General features: G+C 43.0%; 1 protein-coding gene across 1 annotated transcript in view; it reads right to left on the bottom strand.

The window, feature by feature from the left end:
- Nucleotides 1–23,033, bottom strand: part of SUPT3H (SPT3 homolog, SAGA and STAGA complex component) — a 319,193-nt gene that overhangs the window by 79,680 nt on the left and 216,480 nt on the right. Inside the window, exon 3 of the mRNA XM_044289181.1 lies at nt 12,321–12,405. Coding sequence (XP_044145116.1) covers nt 12,321–12,405 — 85 coding nt within the window. The remainder of the gene's footprint in view (nt 1–12,320; nt 12,406–23,033) is intronic.

Raw genomic sequence — 23,033 nt, 5'->3', positions numbered from 1 at the left:
ATGCCCATTGAAATATATTAATGCCGGATCCGGTACCAAGTGTTCAAGAAATTTTGAAGAATCCGGTTTTCCAGTCTGCGCATTTTAATGTATTTGTCAGAAGGATCTGCATCCGGATCCAGAAACAAATGATCTCCGTTTGCATGCAGATTTCCGGATCAGGCAGGCAGTTCCGGCAACGGAACTGCCTGCCGGATTCTTCAAACGCTAGTGTGAAAGTACCCATACTTCAGTTATTTCCATCAGTTATTTTGAGCCAAAACTAGGTGCGGGTCAAATACACAGAACATGTTAATATCTTTCCATTATAGCTGATCTCTGTGGAGTCTTCACTACTGGTTTTGGCTCAAAATAACTGATGGAAATAACTGACCAAATAACTGATGTGTAAACTCAGCTTAAGCTGTATATCATCGAACCCTTGTATCCGTGGGTTCCCGAAGGACTAGTCATCGTCTCAGAAACAGCAACAGCACGCAGCCAAGGCCTCTGTGCTGTTTGTTGTACTTTCAACAGCCTGGTAGTACACCGTTACCCATAACATAGCCAAGATGACTTGGTAAAGAGGATCTGTCACCACTCCTGACAGTAGCTACTTACATTCCCTATGTAATAACACATCCAGAACATCTTTTCTTATGACATTAAGTTGCTCCTTTCTTCTCTTGTTCCAGCTAGAAGTGATATGGATAAAGGTACAGACGGGTGATACCGGTTAGGGCTCTGCCACTGGCAACTCTCATTGGACAATGTCAGATGGAAAGGACGCTCCCCAAATGGTAGCACCCATCTGTATCATTACCCATATATTTCTAACAAAAATAGTAGAAGGCGGCCCAACATAGAGATAAAAGAATAGATGCTCCAGAATGGTCAATCCATGAGGAATATAATTATTTACTAAGTCATGCCAGGAGTGGTGTCAGCTCCTCATCTAAGATGATTACCGCCCCCATTCTCTATGTAAAATGTATAAGAAAATGGAAATCTGATTCAATTTATACTATAGCTGATAAGGTGAAACCAACCCTAGTGTCCCTCACCTACTAGACTTGCTTGTAAACCATACGCAGTAAGATTGAAAGTTTATATTAACTAATTTTCTTAGCTCTCATATTTCACATTTTTCCGAGTCTACTTGTATTTTATGTAATTTGTCAACCCTGCACTTTGTATTTATATTTTTTTAAATTTTTATGATATTTTCATCAAATAAAAATTAAAGTCATCCTGGAAGTCTGAGCTCCATGGGAAGAAACGTGAAACAACAGAAATATTATTATTTGTTATCTATCTAATTAAATCTTGAAATAGATTCACTTCCTTTCCTGCTTAATAAATTCCTTCCTCTTCTCTTATTGCCCCACACTCTTTAGTAGGAAAGTCCTGCATGGAATACGTGGAAGTTCTGTAGCCAGCGGAACAATTACGGTATTGAGCTAGATGACCACTTTCCTAATTCTAGATCATTTCCCTTGCAAGCTTTTTAAAATCCGTGGAGGCAACAATGCAAAAAATAAATAAAAAAATGCATTTTGGCTGATATATATATATTTTTTTTATCAAACTTCAATTTTAAGGGGGCAATGTAGTTATCTGCTCATTCAAAATCAACTGCAAAATTCTATTTAACTCGGAAGATGAATGAGATACATACAATTGATCAATAGGTATACATTATAGAGAATCTGTCGACAGAATGCTGCCCCCACCCCCACAAACCACCTCAAGTACTTGATCATTCTGTTCATGACCGCCCCAGTGGTGTCCTTAATCCCTTTCTTTGATGGCTTACCTTTTAGAAAATGCACTTTATTCTCGACTATCTCCATATTTAAATAAGCAGTTTAGATTCAAGGAGGTGGGGGCCTCGAGACTGAAGTCAGCTGTGACACTCCCTACCCCCCCCCCCCATCAGTATTGATTGACATCCCTGAGGACATACAGTCTTAAGGCCTCCACCTTCTTGACTCCAAACCCCTAATTTAAATAAGTGAAGAGTGCTGATTACAGTGCATTTTCTGAGAAATAAACCATCGGAGGAGGCAAGGCCATCATTAGGAACATGTGGAGCAGAATGGTCAGGTACTCTGGGCAGTTTGGGGGCAAAATCCAGCTGAAAGGTCCAATTTAGGCATACATTTACCACTCAAAATTATTTTATTATTCCTAGAACCACAACTATTGAGATCTCCCACTGACTTCAATGGAGTGAGTTCGCACATGCGTAGACACTTCTTTGCTGAAAACAAGGCCATGGTGCCTTCGTTCTCTGGATTGCAGTATATAACTTTCATGGGAGAACACAACACCCAGTTAATCAATTCTAAGACTATACATGACCCTCCAAATCTAAGCAAGTTTTAGCAATTTTTATGCTGTCATTTTAGTACGGACATTAGAGTTAAAACTACTGTGACGGTTTCTGCCTTGTCCTGCCAAAGCCAATTGACTATAAAGAGATAGGACGGTTTCTGACATGAGTGCTGGGATTCAGCTGGACAAAAACTGGTGAAAGCACCAATTTTTGTCTGGCTGAATCCCAGTACTCATGCCGGAAACAGGCCGAATCCCTGCTGGATCACATTATAGCCAATAAGGTATGGCGGTACTCTGGCCCTATGCAGCTATGCCGGACACCATGAACTCCAGCAGGCAGCTCCATAGATGACAGTCTACACTGAAAGCCAACAGTTGGTGGACAATCTGTCCATCCACAATCCTCTAAGACAGTGTTCCTCAAATCCAGTCCTCAGGGCCCATGTGACTATCCCACCGAATGAATACCAGTGGTACAGTAAGTCCCGATGCACTAATTATATTACCTGCTCAATACTAAGGAAATCCTGAAAACATGACCGGCAGGTGGACCCTGAGGACTGGAGTTGAGGAACACTGCTCTAAGGTATGAATGCTTAGGTGATCTCTAGATATACCTAGATGTTACACAAACCCTACTTTTTACTAGTCATCAGTAGGCTAACACATCCGTAGACTCAATTCCAGTATCATCACTCGGTCAATTATGGCAAGTGTAAGCAAAGAACATAAAACAGCCACCCATGTTCTTTCCTAGTTTAGATTCTTCAAATATAAGGGAAATTAATAGAAACCCTCATTAAATACTCATCCTGGAAAATACAACATGCATTCATTATTTCAAGCCTTATTTAAAAATGACTGAAAACTCATGAGTGGTTTGTACTTTTATCCACCCTTGTGGTTTTCAGACAAAGAGGAAAAAAACTCAAATAGAACAATAATGGATTCAGAGCAATAATGAGAGTGACCGCAATGTTGTCAAATTAGTGAACAGTGGTCTTTATTACTGGTGGTAAGCGTGCCTCTGTGGAGCGGATTGTTTTTTGCTGGGCTTGTGGGCAGACACCTGTTGAAACACTGCAACCTTGCAACGGGGTCAGCTCCTGTCAAATCTCGTTATCAACCCCACAGTGTTTCTTAGTGCTCTCCAGACAACCATTGTGCAAGAAGTCATTACTCTCTGTGCCCTGAGGGACAGTCATGTTACAGGGATATGATTTGTGTTACGACCCCACAGGAGAAGTGGCCTCATGATGAGAAGACTCGGAAAGAATAGCTAGCAACAATAAATCTTCTCTGAAGGAGCTAAGACTTAAGAAGCAGTGGAAGGAGAACATTAAAGGGAGTTAAAACACACAGAGCTTCTGGTGGGGCATACCTCAAACACAATGAGGTAATCAAAGGGAAACCCGAGGGTCTGGAATTAGTCAAGAGTGCAATGATTGCGGACTGTCAAGAAACAATCCTTGAAATACCTAGAGCGGCTACATCTCTCTAAATACTCCTGGATATCAATGCGTTATTGAAGGACTGATCAGCAATCCGATTGTGGAAAGTCTACATGGCGGCCTGACGTGATGGATACTGGCTGGAGAAAAAAAATGGAAAAGCCTCATTCCTTTAGACATTACAGTATTATTATATTATATAGGCGTTCACCTGTAGCACATGCTAATACATTTTAAATCTAAAAAAAAATATTTTAACTTAGATTTTATGGGGCCTGATGGTAAATGTGTTTGATAATCAGACATTTAGAATTTTTCACTGATCATAGGTTATAGAAAACAGATTATTAAAGGTGTTATCCCATCATTTATATAAAAAATAAAAATCTGACATCATATAGTAGATGTTGGTCTCTTTCTAACAAAGCTAGAACCAGTCCTGTACCTCACATGGATCCAGAGATGTCTCTATTCATTGCGCTGCTAGATTTATAGCTCAAGGGGAGTGTCCATTCTGCCGCAGCTCAGGGGGCGTGTCTATTTTCTGCTGCTCTCGCCCTATCACAGCTCAGGAGCAGTTGAAGGACAAAACTGAGCATGTGCGGCCATCTCAGTGAGTCGAACAAAGAAATAAGAAAAAGAACAAACAGCAGGTGGCGCTATACAGATAGATTTTATTAAATAGCTCAGTGGCTATACAACATTTTTAATTACAAGCAATTACAAAAGTATTCAGATCCAGGTGCTGGTTTAAAAACTGTAAAAAAAAATTGTGGGACAACCCCTTTAAGGGTAGTTCCAAGGAAATTCCAAATTATACTGCGGTTCTGTTCTGAAAACAAGGGCCTGGTTACCAGAGTTTCTGGATTATTTACGCAACATGTGCAATACATTGATAGACTGAATACATGCGAAAGCTCAGCCATGCCACGTTTTAGAGGAAAAACAAAACTTCAGGAGCTTTAGTAATTGGGGTAAAGCCAAGAGCAGTATCCCTATGGATATGGTCATGTAAATGTGGCATTTCATACATTTTCCAGTCTATTTACAACTGTTATAGAAGTAACCATATAGGGAACCATCAAGTCCCACCACCAATTTGGTGGTGACTAACCAGGTTGTGGAGCCTAATAAACCCTCTGTTATTCAGTCTTAGCCACCAGAAGGCCATGTGCATTTTTCAAATTCCGTCCTGCAATCCCCAGAGCAATTGCCAACTGGTGGCAGGGGCGATGCTTGGAATGTTAGGCAAGGATGTTGAGATCCAAAACCAAAGATCAATACCAGGAAGTCAGAGCTGGAACAACAGAATCTGGAAAGATTCAAGACATAGCAGAGGTAAATAGTCCTAAAAGGAAGGCAATGAAACAAACGTCTGATTTTGTGGAGATTAAGTGAAGATTTGTAACAAAGTCAGAGAATTGAAGATGACAGTAGACAGGAACACTAACCTAAAGGTTCAGGCAAGGTCCTGAGGGCCAGGAGATATCAAATATGGTGATGTCAAGCCAAACTAGTAACCAGAAACAGCACAGAATGGTGCCAACAGGGCAAGAACAGTGTCCTTGGACAGAGAGGTAAGTAACAGCAGGTTTATGGAAAATGTTGCACTAGTGTAGACAACAGACTAGATGGTGCTAGTGATGAGGTCTCTGTGGGGTGATGGATTGTGAAAACATTTGCAGAAAGAGGATGAGACTGATGAGACTGCATTGGCAGATCGACTCCCACTGGAATCGACCCTGCTAAGATGCCACCAAACATGGAGATGCGTGGTAACAGTTTTTGCTTGCTTTATCTTTTTTAGACACACAACAAGCTTCTAATGTGTCCTAAGCACATGTTACCGGATTGAATGCACATGCAGATCTGATTTAAGAGTTTCCTCCTGTCCTAATCAGAGGTCAAAACAATGAGTTACTAAAACTGCTTTCACTTCCTCTACACCAAAGGCCTGTCTAGAGCCTGGAGGCAGTAGGTTAAAAAAGCAATTTGTCTGACTGCTGTCCTGTCTCTTGTCCCTTGTATCCCCCCCATCCACTTGCCTACTTCTTGTTTGGGGTTAGGAGATGTCACAGCAAAAGAGAATCCTGCATGAGAAATGTCCTCTAGTTCCCTGCTCAGGCTTAAAGGGTGATAGGTTAAAAAAACGTCTACAATATTATTTATCTAATCTGGTCAGTACATAAACACTTGGCTACAGGGAGCTCTACGAGTCCTCCTAGGAAAATAGTGAGGTCCGGTCACCACTGCGAGTGATAACGTTTTATGTTAAGCTGATCACCTGCATCATGGAAGGACGGGAAGTACATGTGAATTGTTTTCAAAACCCAACTGTGTGCCAAGCACCACATAAAAGTGTAGAGCGCCACGAAAAAAGGTTGCAGTCTATTACATGCGCTCTAGAGCTCCTGGACCATATCCTAACCCTCTGGTGCTTAAAGGAGTTTTCTAGGATTACTTAAGTTTTCAGTTATCCCTCGTAGTGTGTTTGACATATTATTTCATTCTTACCTGCTCTACGCCGCTCCAGTACTGCGCCCAGGGTCCCGGTCGGCCATCTCACTTGCTTACTTCCAGCCAGATACAGGCATGGTCACTTTCCCTGCTTAAAGAGGACCTTTCACCGATTATGACAATATGACAGCTAAGCATACAGACATGGAGAGCGGCGCCCGGGGATCTCACTGCACTTACTATTATCCCTGGGCGCCGCTCCGTTCTCCCGATATGCCCTCCGGTATCTCCGGTCACTAAGTTATAGTAGGCAGAGTCTGCCCTTGTTCTGCTGTAGCGCTGGCCAATCGCATTGCAGAGCTCACAGCCTGGGAGAAAATAACCTTCCAGGCTGTGAGCTCTGCGCTGCGATTGGCCAGCACTACAGCAGAACAAGGGCAGACTCCGCCTACCATAACTTAGTGACCGGAGATAACGGAGGGCATAGCAGGAGAACGGAGTGGCGCCCAGGGATAATAGTAAGTGCAGTGAGATCCCCGGGCGCCGCTCTCCATGTCTGTATGCTTAGTTCACAATGTCAGGATCGGTGAAAGGTCCTCTTTAAGCCAATGATTGGCTTCAGCAGTGATGTGTCCCCAAGCAACTTGTCATTGTGATCACATGCCACTTAGGGGACATGTCACCGCTACAAGAGTCAGGGACTAGTGACTCCCCTTCAGGAAAGTTTAGGGAGAACCTGTTTGTGCTCCAGTATTTTGCACAAGCCACTCTAACAACTTCCAGAGTTCAATACCTAGATGTGGATTCTCCAGAAGAAGGAGCTGGGTAGAAGGGGAAACCTGATGGCCACACATATCCCCTTAGGAGGAACGCCTAAGAGAACAGCGCCCTGAAAAATCAGTGTGACAAACAAACAAGGAAAAGTGTAAACACAGTGAATAAAACATTAATAAGATATCCAGTGTATCGTAGGATGGCTAGGATATGTTATCAATGTGAGATAGGTGTGGGTCCCACCTCTGGGACCCACTCTTAGGCTTCATGTACACGACCGTATGTGTTTTGCGGTTCGCAAAAAAAAAGGATGACGTTCCGTATGGCATCCGTTTTTTTTGCGGATCCATTGTAATAATGCCTATCCTTGTCCGCAAACTAGAAAAAAATAAGACATGCACAATTTTCTTTTGCGGGGCTACGGAACGGACATACTGATGGGGACAGCACATGGCGTGCTGTCCGCATTTTTTGCGGACCCGTTGAAGTGAATGGGTCCGCATCCTATCCGCAAAAAAAACGGAACGGACACGGAAACAAACAACGTTCGTGTGCATGAGGCCTTATAGCCAGAATGGGGCGCACTCAGCTGTTTTCAGAAGTCCCAAAGCAATGAATGGAGGATTGCCACGCATGTGCAGTGTGCTCTTCCTGCACGGGTCCCAGAAGCGGGACTTCCACCTATCCTAGCAATATTCCATCAATGTGCCAGATGGGAATACATGCTTCCTGTGAAAACTATACGAATAGCTCTCTTCCAGAAGAAGGAGAGCTTTTTGAATATTGCCATTTGCAAGGCTATCTAATGTGCCTGTATTCTGCTCTGAATTAGGGCAGAATTCACAAAAATGCTAAATAAAGGAAAGATGCTCTTTGGTTTTATCGAAATCTTTACTATTCATAAACTGAGTTACATTAGGGAATAGCTTGCAGCATTATATTCTAATATTCACACCTCCTCTGTACCAATCTAACAGAACCATCTCTACCATCAGAACCCATCTCTACGCACATTACCACTTCCTGTTTTCCATTTTTAGCATGCCATGCCATGTGACCATGAATGTTAGGTCTGGTAGATAAGTAGACTCCGTAGTCACCGAGACAGGAAGTGATGTCGTTTGACAGGGGAATACAGTGAGAATGACATCATTTGGAATGGAAAGAGGAGCAATACACAGGAAAACATCTGTAATCATGTTACATGGCGTGTTATATACACAGCTGTCATGTTGCTTAGTCACTGAAAGGGTTTAATCCTCTAAAGCACTTGTTATTAGATTTGTGATATAATATATCCCTTTATGTAAAGATTACAAGGGCCGTACCTCAGTGTCTGCTACTATTCCAATAATTTGAATTTCTCTACTTTTAAGACAGACAGCAATACTTCATAAAATAGTTATCAATCAACATTCCCCATATATCTGCTTTATGTTGGCATAATTTTGTAAATGTCATTTTATTTTTTTAGGACGTTAGAAGGCTTCGAATTTTAGAAGCAATTTTTCCAACTTTCACAAAAATTTCCAAAACCATTTTTTTAAGCACTAATTCAGTTATAAAGTGATTTTTAAGGGGCTTACGTAATGGAAACCACCTATTAATGACCCCCATATTAGAAACTACACCTCTCAAATTATTCAAAACTGATGTTACAAACTTTGTTAACTCTTGAGGTGTTCCACAAGAATTAAAGGAAAATGGAGGTGAAATTTCAAAATTTCACTTTTTTGGTCGATTTTTCGTTAGTCAATTTTTTCTTGAAACACAGCAAGGGTTGACAGCAAAGTAAACCTCAACATGCATTACTCTGATTCTGCAGTTTAGAGAAATACCCCATATGTGGTGGTAAACGGATCTATGGGTATGTGTCAGTGGTCAGAAGCAAAGCGGCACCATATGGATTTTGGAGGCAGATTTTGCTAGAATGGTTTTTGCATCTGAAGAAACCTTGATGTACCCCTACAGTGGAAACCCTCAAAAAGGGACCCCAGTTGGGAAACTATACCCCTTAAAGAATATATTAAGGGGGGTACTGAGCACTTTGACCCCCTAAGTGTTTTACAGAATTTGGAAACACTTAACTGTGAAAATAAAGTTTCATTTCTTCCAATAAAATGTTGCTTGAGCCCCAAATTTTTCATTTTCACAAGGGTAACAGGAGAAAAATCAGCCCATAATTTGTTACCCATTTGCTCCTGAATACGTCAACACCCTATATGTGGTGGTAAACTGCTGTGGGGGCACATGGCAGAACTCAGAACGGAAGGAGCGCCATATGGCTTTTGCAGCGCAGATTTTGATGGATTGGTTTAAGGGTGCCATTAGATTTTTTTTTTTAGGTGATTGGCTTATGTGGGGGCTCATTTTTTGCGGGATGAGGTGACGTTTTCATTGGTACAATTTTGGGGTACATGAGACTTTTTTATCGCTTGGTATTACACTTTTCGTGAGGCAAGGTGACAAAAAAATTGATGTTTTGGCATAGTTTAAATTTTTTTTTTTTTCCAGCATTCATCTGAGGGGTCATCTCATGTGTTATTTTTATAGAGCAGGTTGTTACGGACACGGGAATACCCAATGTGTCTATTAAATTATTATTATTTTTACACAGTGAAAGCCTTTTTGAACAGAATAAAATCTTGTTTTTGTGTTGCCATTTTCTGAGAGCCATACTTTTTTATTTTTTGGGCGATTGTCTTAGGTACGGGCTCTTTTTGTGGGATGAGATGACGGTTTGATTTGTACTATTTTGGGGTACATAAGACCTTTTGATCGCTTGGTATTACACTTTTTGTGAGGCAACGTGTCCAGAAAATTGAATTTTTTTTTTACACCTTTTTTTAATTGTATTTATTTTATTTTTTAACGGCGTTCATCTGACAAGGTGGATCATGATTTTTTTTTATAGGGCCAGCATAAAGCAGGGGTCCGGCTATCAGTCACTGCCGGACCCCTGCAGCTAAACGTGCGGGCGCAGCTCCTGCACCCGCCCGATCTGCGCGCCGTAGTACTACGTAGCTGGGATTTAAGCCAGAGCAGCCAGCGCCGTACATGTACGGCGCTCGTAGCAAACGGGTTAAAGAGGTTCTAAAGCAGTTGCAGAAATGAACTGTATACTACAGAATCCACCCAGTGTACAAACCTTTTGGCAATGGAGGGCTTGGTGTTGAGTAGTTAAGCTGCTATACGCATCTCAACTGACCCTTCATGACAGGGAGAATGAGGATCAGGCATGCCACACATGAACATGGTTGTGACCTTGCGCTGCCAAAGAGTTAAGCAATTGGTAGTGTTTTGTCTTATGCTTCTTTCACATTAGCGTTAGGATTGTCTGGCAGGCTGTGCTGCAGTTTTTGTCCGGCCGCCTCTTGGCATGTTTGCCGTGCTGCGGTCGCATCTCCGACCCTTCCATTTTATAGTGAATGGGGCAAGAGTGGACTTCCAGCGGCACACGTGTGCTAGCGTTCGTACTGATCCGACAGGCTACGGCTACTTTCACACTCACGTTTTGGGCGGATCCGTCATGGATCTGCAAAAACGGATCTGTTACAATAATACAACCGCATGCATCCGTCATGAACGGGTCCGTTTGTATTATCTGTAACATAGCCAAGACGGATCCGTCATGAACTCCATTGAAAGTCAGAGGGAGACGGATCCGTTTTCTATTGTGCCAGATTGTGTCAGAGAAAATTGATCCAACCCCATTGACTTACATTGTGTGGCAGGACGGATCCGTTTGGCTCAGCTTCGTCAAATGGACAGCAAAACGCTGCAAGCAGCGTTTTGGTGTCCGCTCTAAAGCGGAATGGAGACTGAACGGAGGCAAACTGATGCATTCTGAGCGGATCCTTTTCCATTCCGAATGCATTAGGGCAAAACTGATCCGTTTAGGACCGATTGTGAGAGCCCTGAACGGATCTCACAAACGGAAACCCAAAACGCCAGTGTGAAAGTAGCCTTACTCTCTCTAATAAAATAAAAATGTATTTCTGGCCAAGTGTGCATGTTTACGAGCAGGTCAGGGAGAGAGATGTAGAGAGTGGCATGTAATGATCCACTCTGTACTACAAGTGAAATTGGGAGTCACATCCCAAGCCTAGGGCAGCAAACAGTGTCTACACAAACCATGAGAAGGCACTTGCTCAACATTGGGTTACAAGCCAGACGCCAAGCTATAGGTGTTTCATTGACCTAAGGCCAACGCTTTCAAAGGCTATCAAGTAGCATAGCAAGACAGCAAGGGAGGTCTATCTTCTTCGGCGATGAGTCCCACGTTTGTCTTAGATGCAATGATAGCTGGAGACTGGTCAAGGGACCACGCAGGCAACACCTAGAAGAGGCCTTCACAATAGAACATCACACCAGTTCTGCTCCCAGGATTATGGTGTGGTGTGGCATAATGTACGGTATCCAGACATACCTAGTCTTCATTTCAGGTACACTAACAGCTCAGCATTACAATAATTTGGTTGTGTAATCAGTGGCACAGCCATTACTCCAAATTGTTCCATGAGCCTAGGACGCAAGTTGCTCATGCTACTGGGAGCAGCTAGCATGACCTAAACGTGCTACCATGGCCTTTAGCATCTCCGGACTTGTCTCCTATTGAGCATATCTGGGACGTCATTGGTCGGCAATCACACAGGGAGCTTCCTGCAGTAGATCTTGATGATTTGTATGCCCAAGTGCACTCAGTGTGATGGAACACTCCTCAGACAACCATTAATAACCTCAGAGATGTAAGTGTGTGTATTCCTGTGTACGGTGCTCATACTTGATACTGAAGAAATCAATATGCTTTGAATATTTTTGTTTCCATTTTTTCATCATTTGCATATTATTAAACTTTCTTTTATCCTCCGTCCGTGCTTTTTTCCAGTCAGGCTTGAAGTCAAGGGGGCAGCGGCCTCTTTGCTTCAAGTCAAAGTAACCCCTTCCCTGCAGCTTTGCTGTGACTGACAGCGCTTATGCCCTTGACTTCAAGCAAAGAGGCCGCTGCCCCCTTGACTTCAAGCCAGACTAGAAAAAAGCACGGACTGAGGATAAAAGAAAATTTTTCATACTTCTGCCTTATCTGAATACAGTAAGAAAATCATTATTAGAAACTCACTGCCGGCTACTTGAAGGTACTGCTGGCGGTTTGGGATGGGTTTTGTTGCTGACAGGTTCCCTTTAACATGTCTATCGATACTATGATTTCCATAATTCCACGACTTTTCCATCTTGTTGTTGCAATTTCAAAGTTGAGGAGTGTATTTCATGGATCTTTATCTAGTAAACCTCAATGCAAAATAACAGGAAAATATTTACCAAATTGATAAGCTGAGTATGAACAATGTCTTCCACCAGCACAGCAGTCTCCTGCAGGGGGCGCCGCGCATCTCCAAGTGAAAACCTAAATGTAAAGCAGAAAACACATGGAAATTAACAACACCGAGGAAGGGGTACAGCACATACACAAATAAGCAAAGGCTTGAAAGTCAAAATCACATCATAAAAAGGCCAGAAGTGCGTTGGTGATGGGACCTGCTGGCTAGCTGATATGCATTGAGGTATCTTCACCCTCTCCAGATGAATAAAAAAAGGATGAACTTGTAATTTAAGATAACCGGTCCTTTGTTTGCACAGGAGTTAAGCCAGTGTCAGATCATTTCCCCATTTAAAACAAATGCATGCTTCCTTTACTTCTTCACAGTGTTACCCAATAGACCTCAAGTCAACAGGCTCCATTAGGAGCCTGCAGTATCCAACATACTATGGATCTAAGGATCAAACCATACGTCGTTCTTAGCAGAAACCAGGAGAAGCATGAACATAGACTAGGAAATGGCAACTGGAAAGGCCAAATCATCTCCTATTCTGCCAGGAGAATCAGAGGTACGGTAAGTAACAATCTATTCCTTATTGCAGGCAGATTGCATGTCTCCTCCTGAAATCCGGGAAACCCATTTCAATAAATGGTCGTTTACGTAACACATAAACTGAATGAGTGCACATAACCTGGAATTGTTGATCTTTAGTTTCTCTCTGCTGCACTGTAGCTCATAGCATTGGTTCAGGAATGGTTTGAGGAAGATGAGACCCAACAGGACTGTATCGTAAGGGTATTTTTAAGTGACTGATTGGTTCTCCCCTCTAATTCTGTTTAATACTCTATGTAATAGTTTATAAGTTTCCCTTGTAATGAAGTGGGTTAGAGATGGTACCCATCCCCCATTATGCTGATAAGACCACATTCCTGAGAGATCTCAGAGACATGCGTGATGCACATTGGAGGAGCGGCTAACAGGTTTATACTCTGTGACCCACCTGATCAACCAGCAGGGCTGATGCAACGATCTGCAGACCAGTGAGGGGAGGAGGTCCTTGTGTCAAAGCTCCTCCCACAGACAAGGTAATGGACTGTCTATCACCCACTGATAAGAGGCTCTAAGATCTGCACTGTCATTACACCTGCAAAACCCCCTTCACATAAATAACTGAACTTTATAAAAACACATAAACGGGTCATGCAGGTGCACAGAACATCAAGAAATGGACAATTGACTTTGTACCGGAGACTTTGTTATCCAAGAAGATCAGAAGTGAAGAAGACCTCAGTGAGACACTTCATGTTAATCCAACACATATATATATTTTTTTTTTTTTAAGATCCAATGGTCCCGAAATAGTTTTCTGACAAATGATTAGGCTATATATGGAGAATAGGTTCTGATATTGAGTGTTGAAAATAAATTAAAGTGGAAGAACCAGGGGTGGAGTGTATTGTAAGGGTATTTTTAAGTGACTGATTGGTTCTCCACTTTAATTCTGTTTATTACTGTGTAATAGTTTATAAGATTCCCTTGTAATGGAGCGGGTTAGAGATAGTACCCCTTCCCCACTGTGCCAAGACCACATTCCTGAGTGATCTCAGAGACATGCGTGATACACACTGGAGGAGAGGCAAACAAGTTTACACTCTAAGACCCAGCTTGTCTAAGGAGACTCCACCAGGCCCTCCAGGTAGGATGTGAGAATGATTGCCCTATCTTCTTGTACACCCTGGGGTGTCGGCCATGTGTTATAATGGGGTAGACAGCCATGGGTTATAGCATGATCGACGGAGTCTGCACCCCATTTAGGCTAGTGATGTTTATTTACTTTTTATTATTTTGTATGTAATTTCTTTGTGTTATCGTATATTTAATCACTTAGTAAATATATTTATTCACATAGCCTGCGTAAGCTTATTCATTTTCAAATCTTTTAAATTCACTTTACGTTACAAGGACATATTTAGTGGTCTTCGTGAGTCTATGCCTTGAAAGGTCAAAGCTGGTTTAAAGTGTCACAGTATTTTTCACCATATTTCATTACATTTAATAGAGAATAATGTAATATCTGCCTGCATCCACATGAAAAAAGCTGTAAAGTCATAGTCACTAGGGGTTTCAGTTCCATCTAAGTTGCAGTCCGCAGCTGTTGTCAGGCAAGATAAAGTCACTGGTAACAGCGACTCGGAAGACGGCTCACAGGAAGTGGTGGCGTGTCACTGATAGCTGAGATTGGAAGCCTGATAAAACAACTGCTTCTACACAGCTTCTGAATCTCACAGGAGCCTCCTGTGCATCTGTATGTGTGAGTTATCCCTCCTTATCTGTTCTGTGAGCTTCATAGCTGAAAACAAACAGTTGGAAGAAAGGGAAATTGGAGCACTGCGCACAGTACTGGCAGACTTCCATAGAAGGGATATACCACCTGCTTCTGAGTGAAATGCATCTAGCTGTGCAGCTAAAGCAGAGAATAATATGGCTAAAAAAAATTAAAAATAAAGGAAGCCAAAACTTAACTAATCCATCATGATTATGATTGCACAAATAAGCACAGCCATTATGAAACCTTTTTTTTTTTTTTTTAAACCTCAGGTACACCTTAAAGGGGTTGTTCCTTTTCCTGTATCAGATCGGCAAGGGCCAACCACAGCTCTCCTTTAACTTCACTGTTTACATTGCAGTGGCGAGCAGGTTTAATTGCAGCGACTCTGTCCCGTTCACTTCAATAGGAAGTAGTGCTGCTTATTCTTTAAATAGCTGATCATGGGGGTGCCAGTAGTCGGACCTCCCAGATCTAATATTGATGACATATCCTGAGACAAGGACATCAATACAAGAACTGGGACAACCCCCTTTAAGGCTAAGGGTATATCTTCAAATTGATATCCTCTTGTAAACTGCATTCATAGGATGTGATACATGATAGTTAGTAATTAAAATGTACACGTATGTATGGAGAAATTACCAATGTTAAATGTTTGGCATTAGGTGCTCTCTGCGTTCTAGATTATCTTTCAGTTTCCAACTGGAAAGTTCTTATATTCTAAGAAAATCTCAATTTTACTACACATACAAAAATGTATCTATTATTCCTTAGAGAAAATGAGGCTAAACATTTTTTTTTTATAAATTCATGAAGCTTGTGCACATATTGAGGTCCCCAACAAGCAGCAATTCTTCAGCAAAATGTTGAGTACTTGGCGGTGCTGACCTCTTATCTAAAACAGCAGTGAAGACATGTCATGTGAACTACATATCACACTTATCTCTCCCACACTCCAGCTGCCAACTCCTTCTCACGCTTTGAACACTTGTAGACATCAGCACGGTGGTTTTAAGCAGAAAAAAAAAGAAATAAAGAAAAAAAGAAGAAAAAAAAAGACCAGGCCGCAAGCACTTCCTCTTGTTTCTCACAAGGCAAGGTCTGACTCATACTTGTTGACACTGCCCCTATAAAGCAGTCCCCTCTTCACACCCAAAATTATCATTTTATTCTACTGCTTTATTTGTGGTTTCTGCATAAAACAAAAAGATATAAAGTAACTTTCTCAGAATTGTTTTTTTTTTTCACATGAAGCTCTTAGACATGTAAGCTTACAAAAGATTCTGATGTAAACACCTGAAGGTGCTAAAGCAACAGCATTTCATAATCTGTATTTTCTTGTGTAAAGAAGTGATACTATAACAGTTATATTCTAATACAAGAGGAAGTATTATAGTAGCTATATTCTACAAAAGTAGTAGTATTGTAGTAGTTATATTCTTGTACATAGGAGCAGTATTATAGTAGTTATATTCTTGTACATAGGAGCAGTATTATAGTAGTTATATTCTTGTACATAGGAGGCAGTATTATAGTAGTTATATTCTTGTACATAGGAGCAGTATTATAGTAGTTATATTCTTGTACATAGGAGCAGTATTATAGCAGTTATATTCTTGTACATAGGAGCAGTATTATAGTAGTTATATTCCTGTACATAGGAGCAGTATTATAGTAGCTATATTCTTGTACATAGGAGGCAGTATTATAGTAGTTATATTCTTGTACATAGGAGGCAGTATTATAGTAGTTATATTCTTGTACATAGGAGCAGTATTATAGTAGTGATATTCTTGTACATAGGAGCAGTATTATAGTAGTTATATTCTTGTACATAGGGGCAGTATTATAGTAGTTATATTCCTGTACATAGGAGCAGTATTATAGCAGTTATATTCTTGTACATAGGAGCAGTATTATAGCAGTTATATTCTTAACCATATTTCTTTTTATTATGGAAAGAAAAATCAAGGCCAGAGCCCGCACATGACATTACAATGTTGACAATAAAGCATCAGATGGTAGTCGAGCATACATGTCATGAGTAGGTATAACAAGCTATTATCGTCAATGATCAATAACTGACATCAAGTAAAAGGGGGAAAGAGGGGGACAAGGACCAATCAGGGAGGGAAGGAGGGAGGGAAACACGGAAATGAAAAGACTTCTGCTCTATTATGCAAAATTTCTATGAACTTTCCATGGAGACCACAGTTTTAAGAAGCGAGAGCGTGAGTTAGTCTCCCAATGCGCAAGCTCCTCAAAACGGTAGATCTGGTCCACCTTGTCAGTCCACATGAGAAGAGTCGGCGGGGAATCATTTTTCCACAAAAAGGGGATGAGTAATTTAGCCGCTGTAAGCAGCATCGTTGGAATGTTATGTTTAGCGGGAGACCGAATGGTGAGTACTTTACCGTTCCTGGAGACAGCCAGTCCAAAGGGGTATAGCCACCGAAACGGCGTAGATGTTTTCCTCAGGACATCCAGGAGGGGCTTCAGCAGGCGTCGCTTCGCCAAGGTGGATGGCGCCAAATCTTGGTACATCTGAAATGGTGTGCCGTCATACTCAAGGACATCCATCTCTCTTTGTTTCTTCAAGAGGGCCGCAGTATCCACGTAGCTTAAAAGGCCACAGATGACGTCACGTGGGGGTTCTTGCGGCTTAGGCCTGGGGCGCAGCGCCCTGTGTATCCGCTCCACTACAATGCTGGCCGCTCTCTCAGAATCTAGCAGCATGGAGAAAATTTCGCGCGCCACTGTCGGTAGGGCCTCGGCCGCAATCGATTCAGGTAGGCCGCGAATTCGGATGTTGCGCCTTCGGCTGCGGTTCTCCTGATCCTCAAGCTTTAAGAAAGCTTCATTCAGTAAGGCCTTATGAGTCGCCAGCACCTCCGATGCCTTGCTTTCATAGGATATGATAGATTCTTGCGCTTCTTCTAGCGCGACCACCCTCTGGCCTAGATGCCGCAGGACATCTTTTATATCAGAAAGATCCTGTTTAATTGGTGAAAGGGCGGATTCCAGGACCCGTCGGAGAGTCCGCTCTGACATAGGCGGTTCTCTGGGCCTCCTGTCCGAAACATCGGAGCCGCTGCATGCATCGGAGAGATCTCCTATATCGGAGTCGTGCGCAACAGATTCCGCCATATTAGGGCCTTTCTGTGCCACAAGCCTCAGCGTTTTCCGGAGGAATTTCTCCATCTCGGGCTGTTTGGAGTGCCGCGGGGTCGTCTCTGCACTTCCTCTGGTCTTGTCCTTGCCAGGTTTCCCCATAATATAGCAAAATTGTAGGCTTAATTAGGGCAAATGAGCCGGAATGCTGGAGGAGCTCAAGCTCGTGCGGCCATCCAGCAGCGTGGCTAGGCTCCGCCCCCTATAGTAGTTATATTCTTGTACATAGGAGCAGTATTATAGTAGTTATATTCTTGTACATAGGAGCAGTATTATAGTAGTTATATTCTTGTACATAGGAGCAGTATTATAGTAGTTATATTCTTGTACATAGGAGCAGTATTATAGTAGTTATATTCTTGTACATAGGAGCAGTATTATAGTAGTTATATTCTTGTACATAGGAGGCAGTATTATAGTAGTTATATTCTTGTACATAGGTGCAATGTTATAGTACTTATATTCTTGTACATAGGAGCAGTATTATAGTAGTTATATTCTTATACATAGGTGCAATGTTATAGTACTTATATTCTTGTACATAGGAGCAGTATTATAGTAGTTATATTCTTGTACATAGGAGCAGTATTATAGTAGTTATATTCCTGTACATAAGAGGCAGTATTATAGTAGTTATATTCCTGTACATAGGAACAATATTATAGTAGTTTATATTCTTGTACATAGGAGCAGTATTATAGTAGTTATATTCTTGTACATAGGGAGCAGTATTACAGTAGTTATAGTCCTGTACATAGGTGGCAGTATTACAGTAGATATATTCTTGTACATAGGAGCAGTATTATAGTAGTTATATTCTTGTACATAGGGAGCAGTATTACAGTAGTTATAGTCCTGTACATAGGTGGCAGTATTACAGTAGATATATTCTTAACCAAATTTATTTTTATTCAAAGAGTAAGGCATATCAATCGATCACAAACCATCGTAGCATCACTAGTAAGGCATAGTCACAAATCAGCCATGGACGTGACCACAATTGCATGTCAGTGCAACACATGTTGTACAAAATGATACATCAAATGTGACAGACAATAAAAATCTAATATAACACAAAGAAGAGGAAAAGAGAGGGAAAGAAGGGAAAGGAAGGGGGGGGGGGGGGAGTTTCCCCCAACTCCGTCAGGGGAACTTCCTATATGTCTTCCAGGGCGACCAGATTTTCAGAAAGCGGGAACGCGTGCCAGATTCCCAGTGGGCCAGCTCTTCAAACCTGTAGATCTGATCCACCTTATCCCTCCACATCGAAACAGTGGGAGGTTCAGTATCCTTCCAAAGCAGCGGGATAAGCAGTCTCGCCGCCGTGATGAGCATAGTAGGAAGATCAGATCTACAGGGGGAAAGCGAGTCATTAGGGCACCAAAGCAGGATCAGTTTAGGATCCAGCTTAACCTGTTTAGCACACACCTCATTTATCAGAGCTTCTATACTGGTCCAGAACGCTTTAATCTTTTCACAGTGCCACCAAATGTGTGACAGAGAGCCTACGTCTTTTCTACACCTCCAGCACTCACTTGGGAAATCTGCGTTAAGCCTATGCAAAAACTCTGGGGACTTGTACCATCTCGTAAGCAGCTTATACGAGTTTTCTTGTACCTTAATACAGCGGCTAAAGCCGTGAGAGTGTGTAAGGACAAAAGCCCTTTCCGGGTCTGTAAGGTGGATGGACAATTCCCTTTCCCATGAAGAAAGGAAATGTAGCTCAGGAGGGGAGGCTGAGAGTAACTCCTTATATATGGTAGACAGCGGTTTAGGGATCCTACGGGCATCTGATAGTCTCTTAGACAGCCAAGAGGGTGTTCCAGAGGTGGTGGGGGGTGGTAGCTTAATCATCTTAATCTCCTTCTGCAGGGCAAAACTCTGTAGGAAGGAAGCTTTTTTGACTTTAGGGTCATTCAAGACCGTGGACCAATCCAGGGACCCATCCGGGGACCGGATCTCACTTAAAGGGATCTCGGCCAAAAGAGGCCAGATACCTGAGGGCTTCTCAGCTTCCGGATGGACATAAAACTGTAAAGAGGAAAGCGGAGTACCCGGTATGGGAAACTCAAGTGTTCTATCCTTAAACTGCTTGGCCCACTCAACAAACATACCCTTCCATAGGAGTGGCAAAGAGGAACTACCCGGAGAACAAGGGGACAACCCCCAGAGAATCCGCTTCATTCTAGTGGAGAGCAGGGAGCGCTCAAGACACACATATGGAGCACTATAAGTGCTATTGAGGAGGGATAGACCTCTAAATAGTTGAAAGGCCACATAGTAGGAACGTATGTCGGGCAGACCAAAGCCGCCAAACCTCCTCTCTCTAGTCAGCACCGAATAAGCAATTCTGGAGGGTTTACTTCCCCACAAAAAGAGGGAGAAAACTCTGCGGATGTCTACAAAAAATGAGTGCGGCAGCCAGATAGGCAACACCTGCAGAAGGTACAAAAATTTAGGAGCTATAAAGGTCTTAAGGTAGTTCCTCTTGCCACACCAAGAAATAAACGGCAGTTTAATAGAGTGCAGCTGCTTCCTAACTGAGGATAATAAGGGGGCATAATTCAGAGCAAATAAGTCCTTCGCCTGAGCCGGGACATGCACACCCAAAAATACTATGTCTTTTGTAGCCCAGTGAAAGGGGGTATTATTCTGAAGGGCCTCTTTAACCGATTCTGGACAAGTAACGTTTAGGGCCATGGACTTGCCATAGTTAATTTTAAAAGTTTGACACATAGCCAAACTCCTCAAAAAGAGACAAAAGCCTAGGGAAGGATGTTTCGGGATTGGAAGTCATAATAAGTAGGTCATCTGCAAATGCGGCTGTCAAGTGGGTCCGAGAATCAATGGTCAAGCCCCTAACAGCAGGATCCTGCCGGATCTTACACAGCAAAGTCTCCATCACTATGACAAACAGAGATGGGGAGAGAGGACACCCCTGTCTTGTCCCATTGGATATGGAAAAGGAGGGAGAAAGCGTACCATTTATTTTGAGTCTGGCAGACGGGGCTGAATACAGAGTGAAGATCGCAGATATAAACGAATCTGGGAAACCAAACCTCGACAGGGCCCGTGACATATAATGCCAACCGACCCTGTCGAAGGCCTTCTCCGCGTCCGTGCTCAGCAAAGCCAGAGGCGTGGAGGAGCTTCTAGCCCAATCCATAAGATGGAGCAAACGTATCGTGTTTTCACAGCCCTGTCTGCCACGTACAAACCCCACTTGCTCGCTATGAATAAGATCCGGCAGGATCAGCTGTATTCGCTGCGCCAGTATCTTGGCCCACCACTTGACGTCCGCATTTAGCAGTGAAATCGGGCGATAACTGCCACAGTGGAGGGGATCTTTGTTTTCTTTATGGATTATAGTTATGTGGGCCTCTAACGTTTGGGGGGGTAGAGAACCTCCAGTCAGGAGGAAATTACAAAGTGCCTGAAAGTGAGGGGTCAAAACGTCTTTGAAGGTCTTGTAATACGATATAGGGAGTCCATCCGGGCCTGGACTTTTGCCTGAAGGAATGGAGGAAAGGACCTTGCCAATTTCCTCTCTTGATACAGGGGCGACTAGTTGGGAAGCATGCAGGGGACTAATAGAGGGCAGCTTCAGAGTGGACAGGAACTCATCTGTGGCTTGCTCAATAGAGGCTGAACCAGGACGGTCTGGAGTGGGGAGGTTATATAGATCCGCATAAAAAGCACTAAACGCTTTCGCTATATCGTGAGTCGACTTGTGCTTATTGCCTTTCGCATCTAGAATAGCAGGGATAAATGAATCCACGTGACGTTGCTTAGCCATGGCAGACATCAGTTTATTACCTTTGTTCCCATGGGCATAAGCTTTAAACCTGGAGCGGAATATAAGTTTCGCTGATTTGGCGTTGAGCAAGTTTTTCAGTCCCGTCCTGGCCTCCGCTAATTCAGCAGCCACAGCCTGAGCCTGGGTTTGCTTATGAGTCAGTTCAAGACTCACTATGCGGGACAGCAGGTCATCTATAGCCTTGGAGCGCAACTTTTTAACATGCGAGCCCAGGGAAATTAATTCTCCTCTAACCACCGCCTTATGAGACTCCCACAAGATGGAGGGGGAGGGAGGAGGGTCGCCCACTGCATTAACAGAGAAGAATTCAGACATAATCCGGGAGATTCTAGCTGCATTGGTAGGGTCGGAAATCAATGTGTCATTAAGACGCCATATTCTCTCACGTTTAGGAAGAGCTGTCATAGACACTCAGAGAAATACTGGGGCGTGATCAGAAAGCGTAATGTTCCCAATCCTCGTGTCTACCACCTGAGAAATATGGGGGGAGGATAAAAATAAGTAGTCCAACCTATGGAAGGATTTTTTAGCGTTTGAATAAAACGTATAATCCCTACCAGAGGGATGCATAGTGCGCCACACATCAATAACCCGCAACTTCTTCAGCGCAGTCTTCAGACGTCGCAGAAGTTTGTGGGACAACTCAGACCTCTGAGAGGACGAGTCAAGGCCTGGCTCCATAGTCACATTAAAGTCGCCTCCTAGTATAAGCATGCCCTCACTAAAAGCCTGTAATTGCTCAAGAGTCCGAACGAGCCAGGGGATCTGACCCCTATTAGGGGCATATAAATTAGCCAGGGTAACAGGCGCGTCAGCGATGTGCCCCTTAACGAATAAGAAGCGACCATCAGTGTCCGCAAGGACAGCGGAGTGTTTGAAGGGTAGGCGCTTGTGGACGGCCACGCTGACGCCCCTGCTAGCCGAGGCAAAAGAGCTATGAAACCATTGTGGGAATGCGTTTTGGGACAATTTCGGGATCTTCCCTGATTTAAAATGAGTTTCTTGGAGGAATACAACGGAGGCCTCATCTTTCAGTAACAAAGAGAGCACCTGAGACCGCTTACATGGCTCGTTCAGACCCATGGCATTCAGTGAGGCAACTACAATAGAGGCCATAGTGAAGACAGAGGAGGCCTGTCGGCCCAGAGCAAGAGGACATCCAGTCTAGAAAGCCACGGACGGAGTAAGAGGAAGGAAGGGAGGAAAGAGGAGGAGAAAGGGAAAGTCAAAAGAAAAAACATAACAAATGAGACAGTAACACAGCCCAAATAACAAAGAATGTCTCCCCATGGACAGGGAGCACGTGACCCCACCCAGCATCTGACACATTGGAGATCCTTTTTCATAGCGGCAAACAGCTGTCAGAGGGGGGCTCCTGTGGGGCCACCGGGGGTGGA

The sequence above is a fragment of the Bufo gargarizans genome, chromosome 4 (assembly GCF_014858855.1).
Source record: "Bufo gargarizans isolate SCDJY-AF-19 chromosome 4, ASM1485885v1, whole genome shotgun sequence".
Lineage (NCBI taxonomy): Eukaryota > Metazoa > Chordata > Amphibia > Anura > Bufonidae > Bufo > Bufo gargarizans.
The sequence above is the reverse complement of the archived record's forward strand: the minus strand, read 5'-3'. Positions and strand labels throughout refer to the sequence as shown.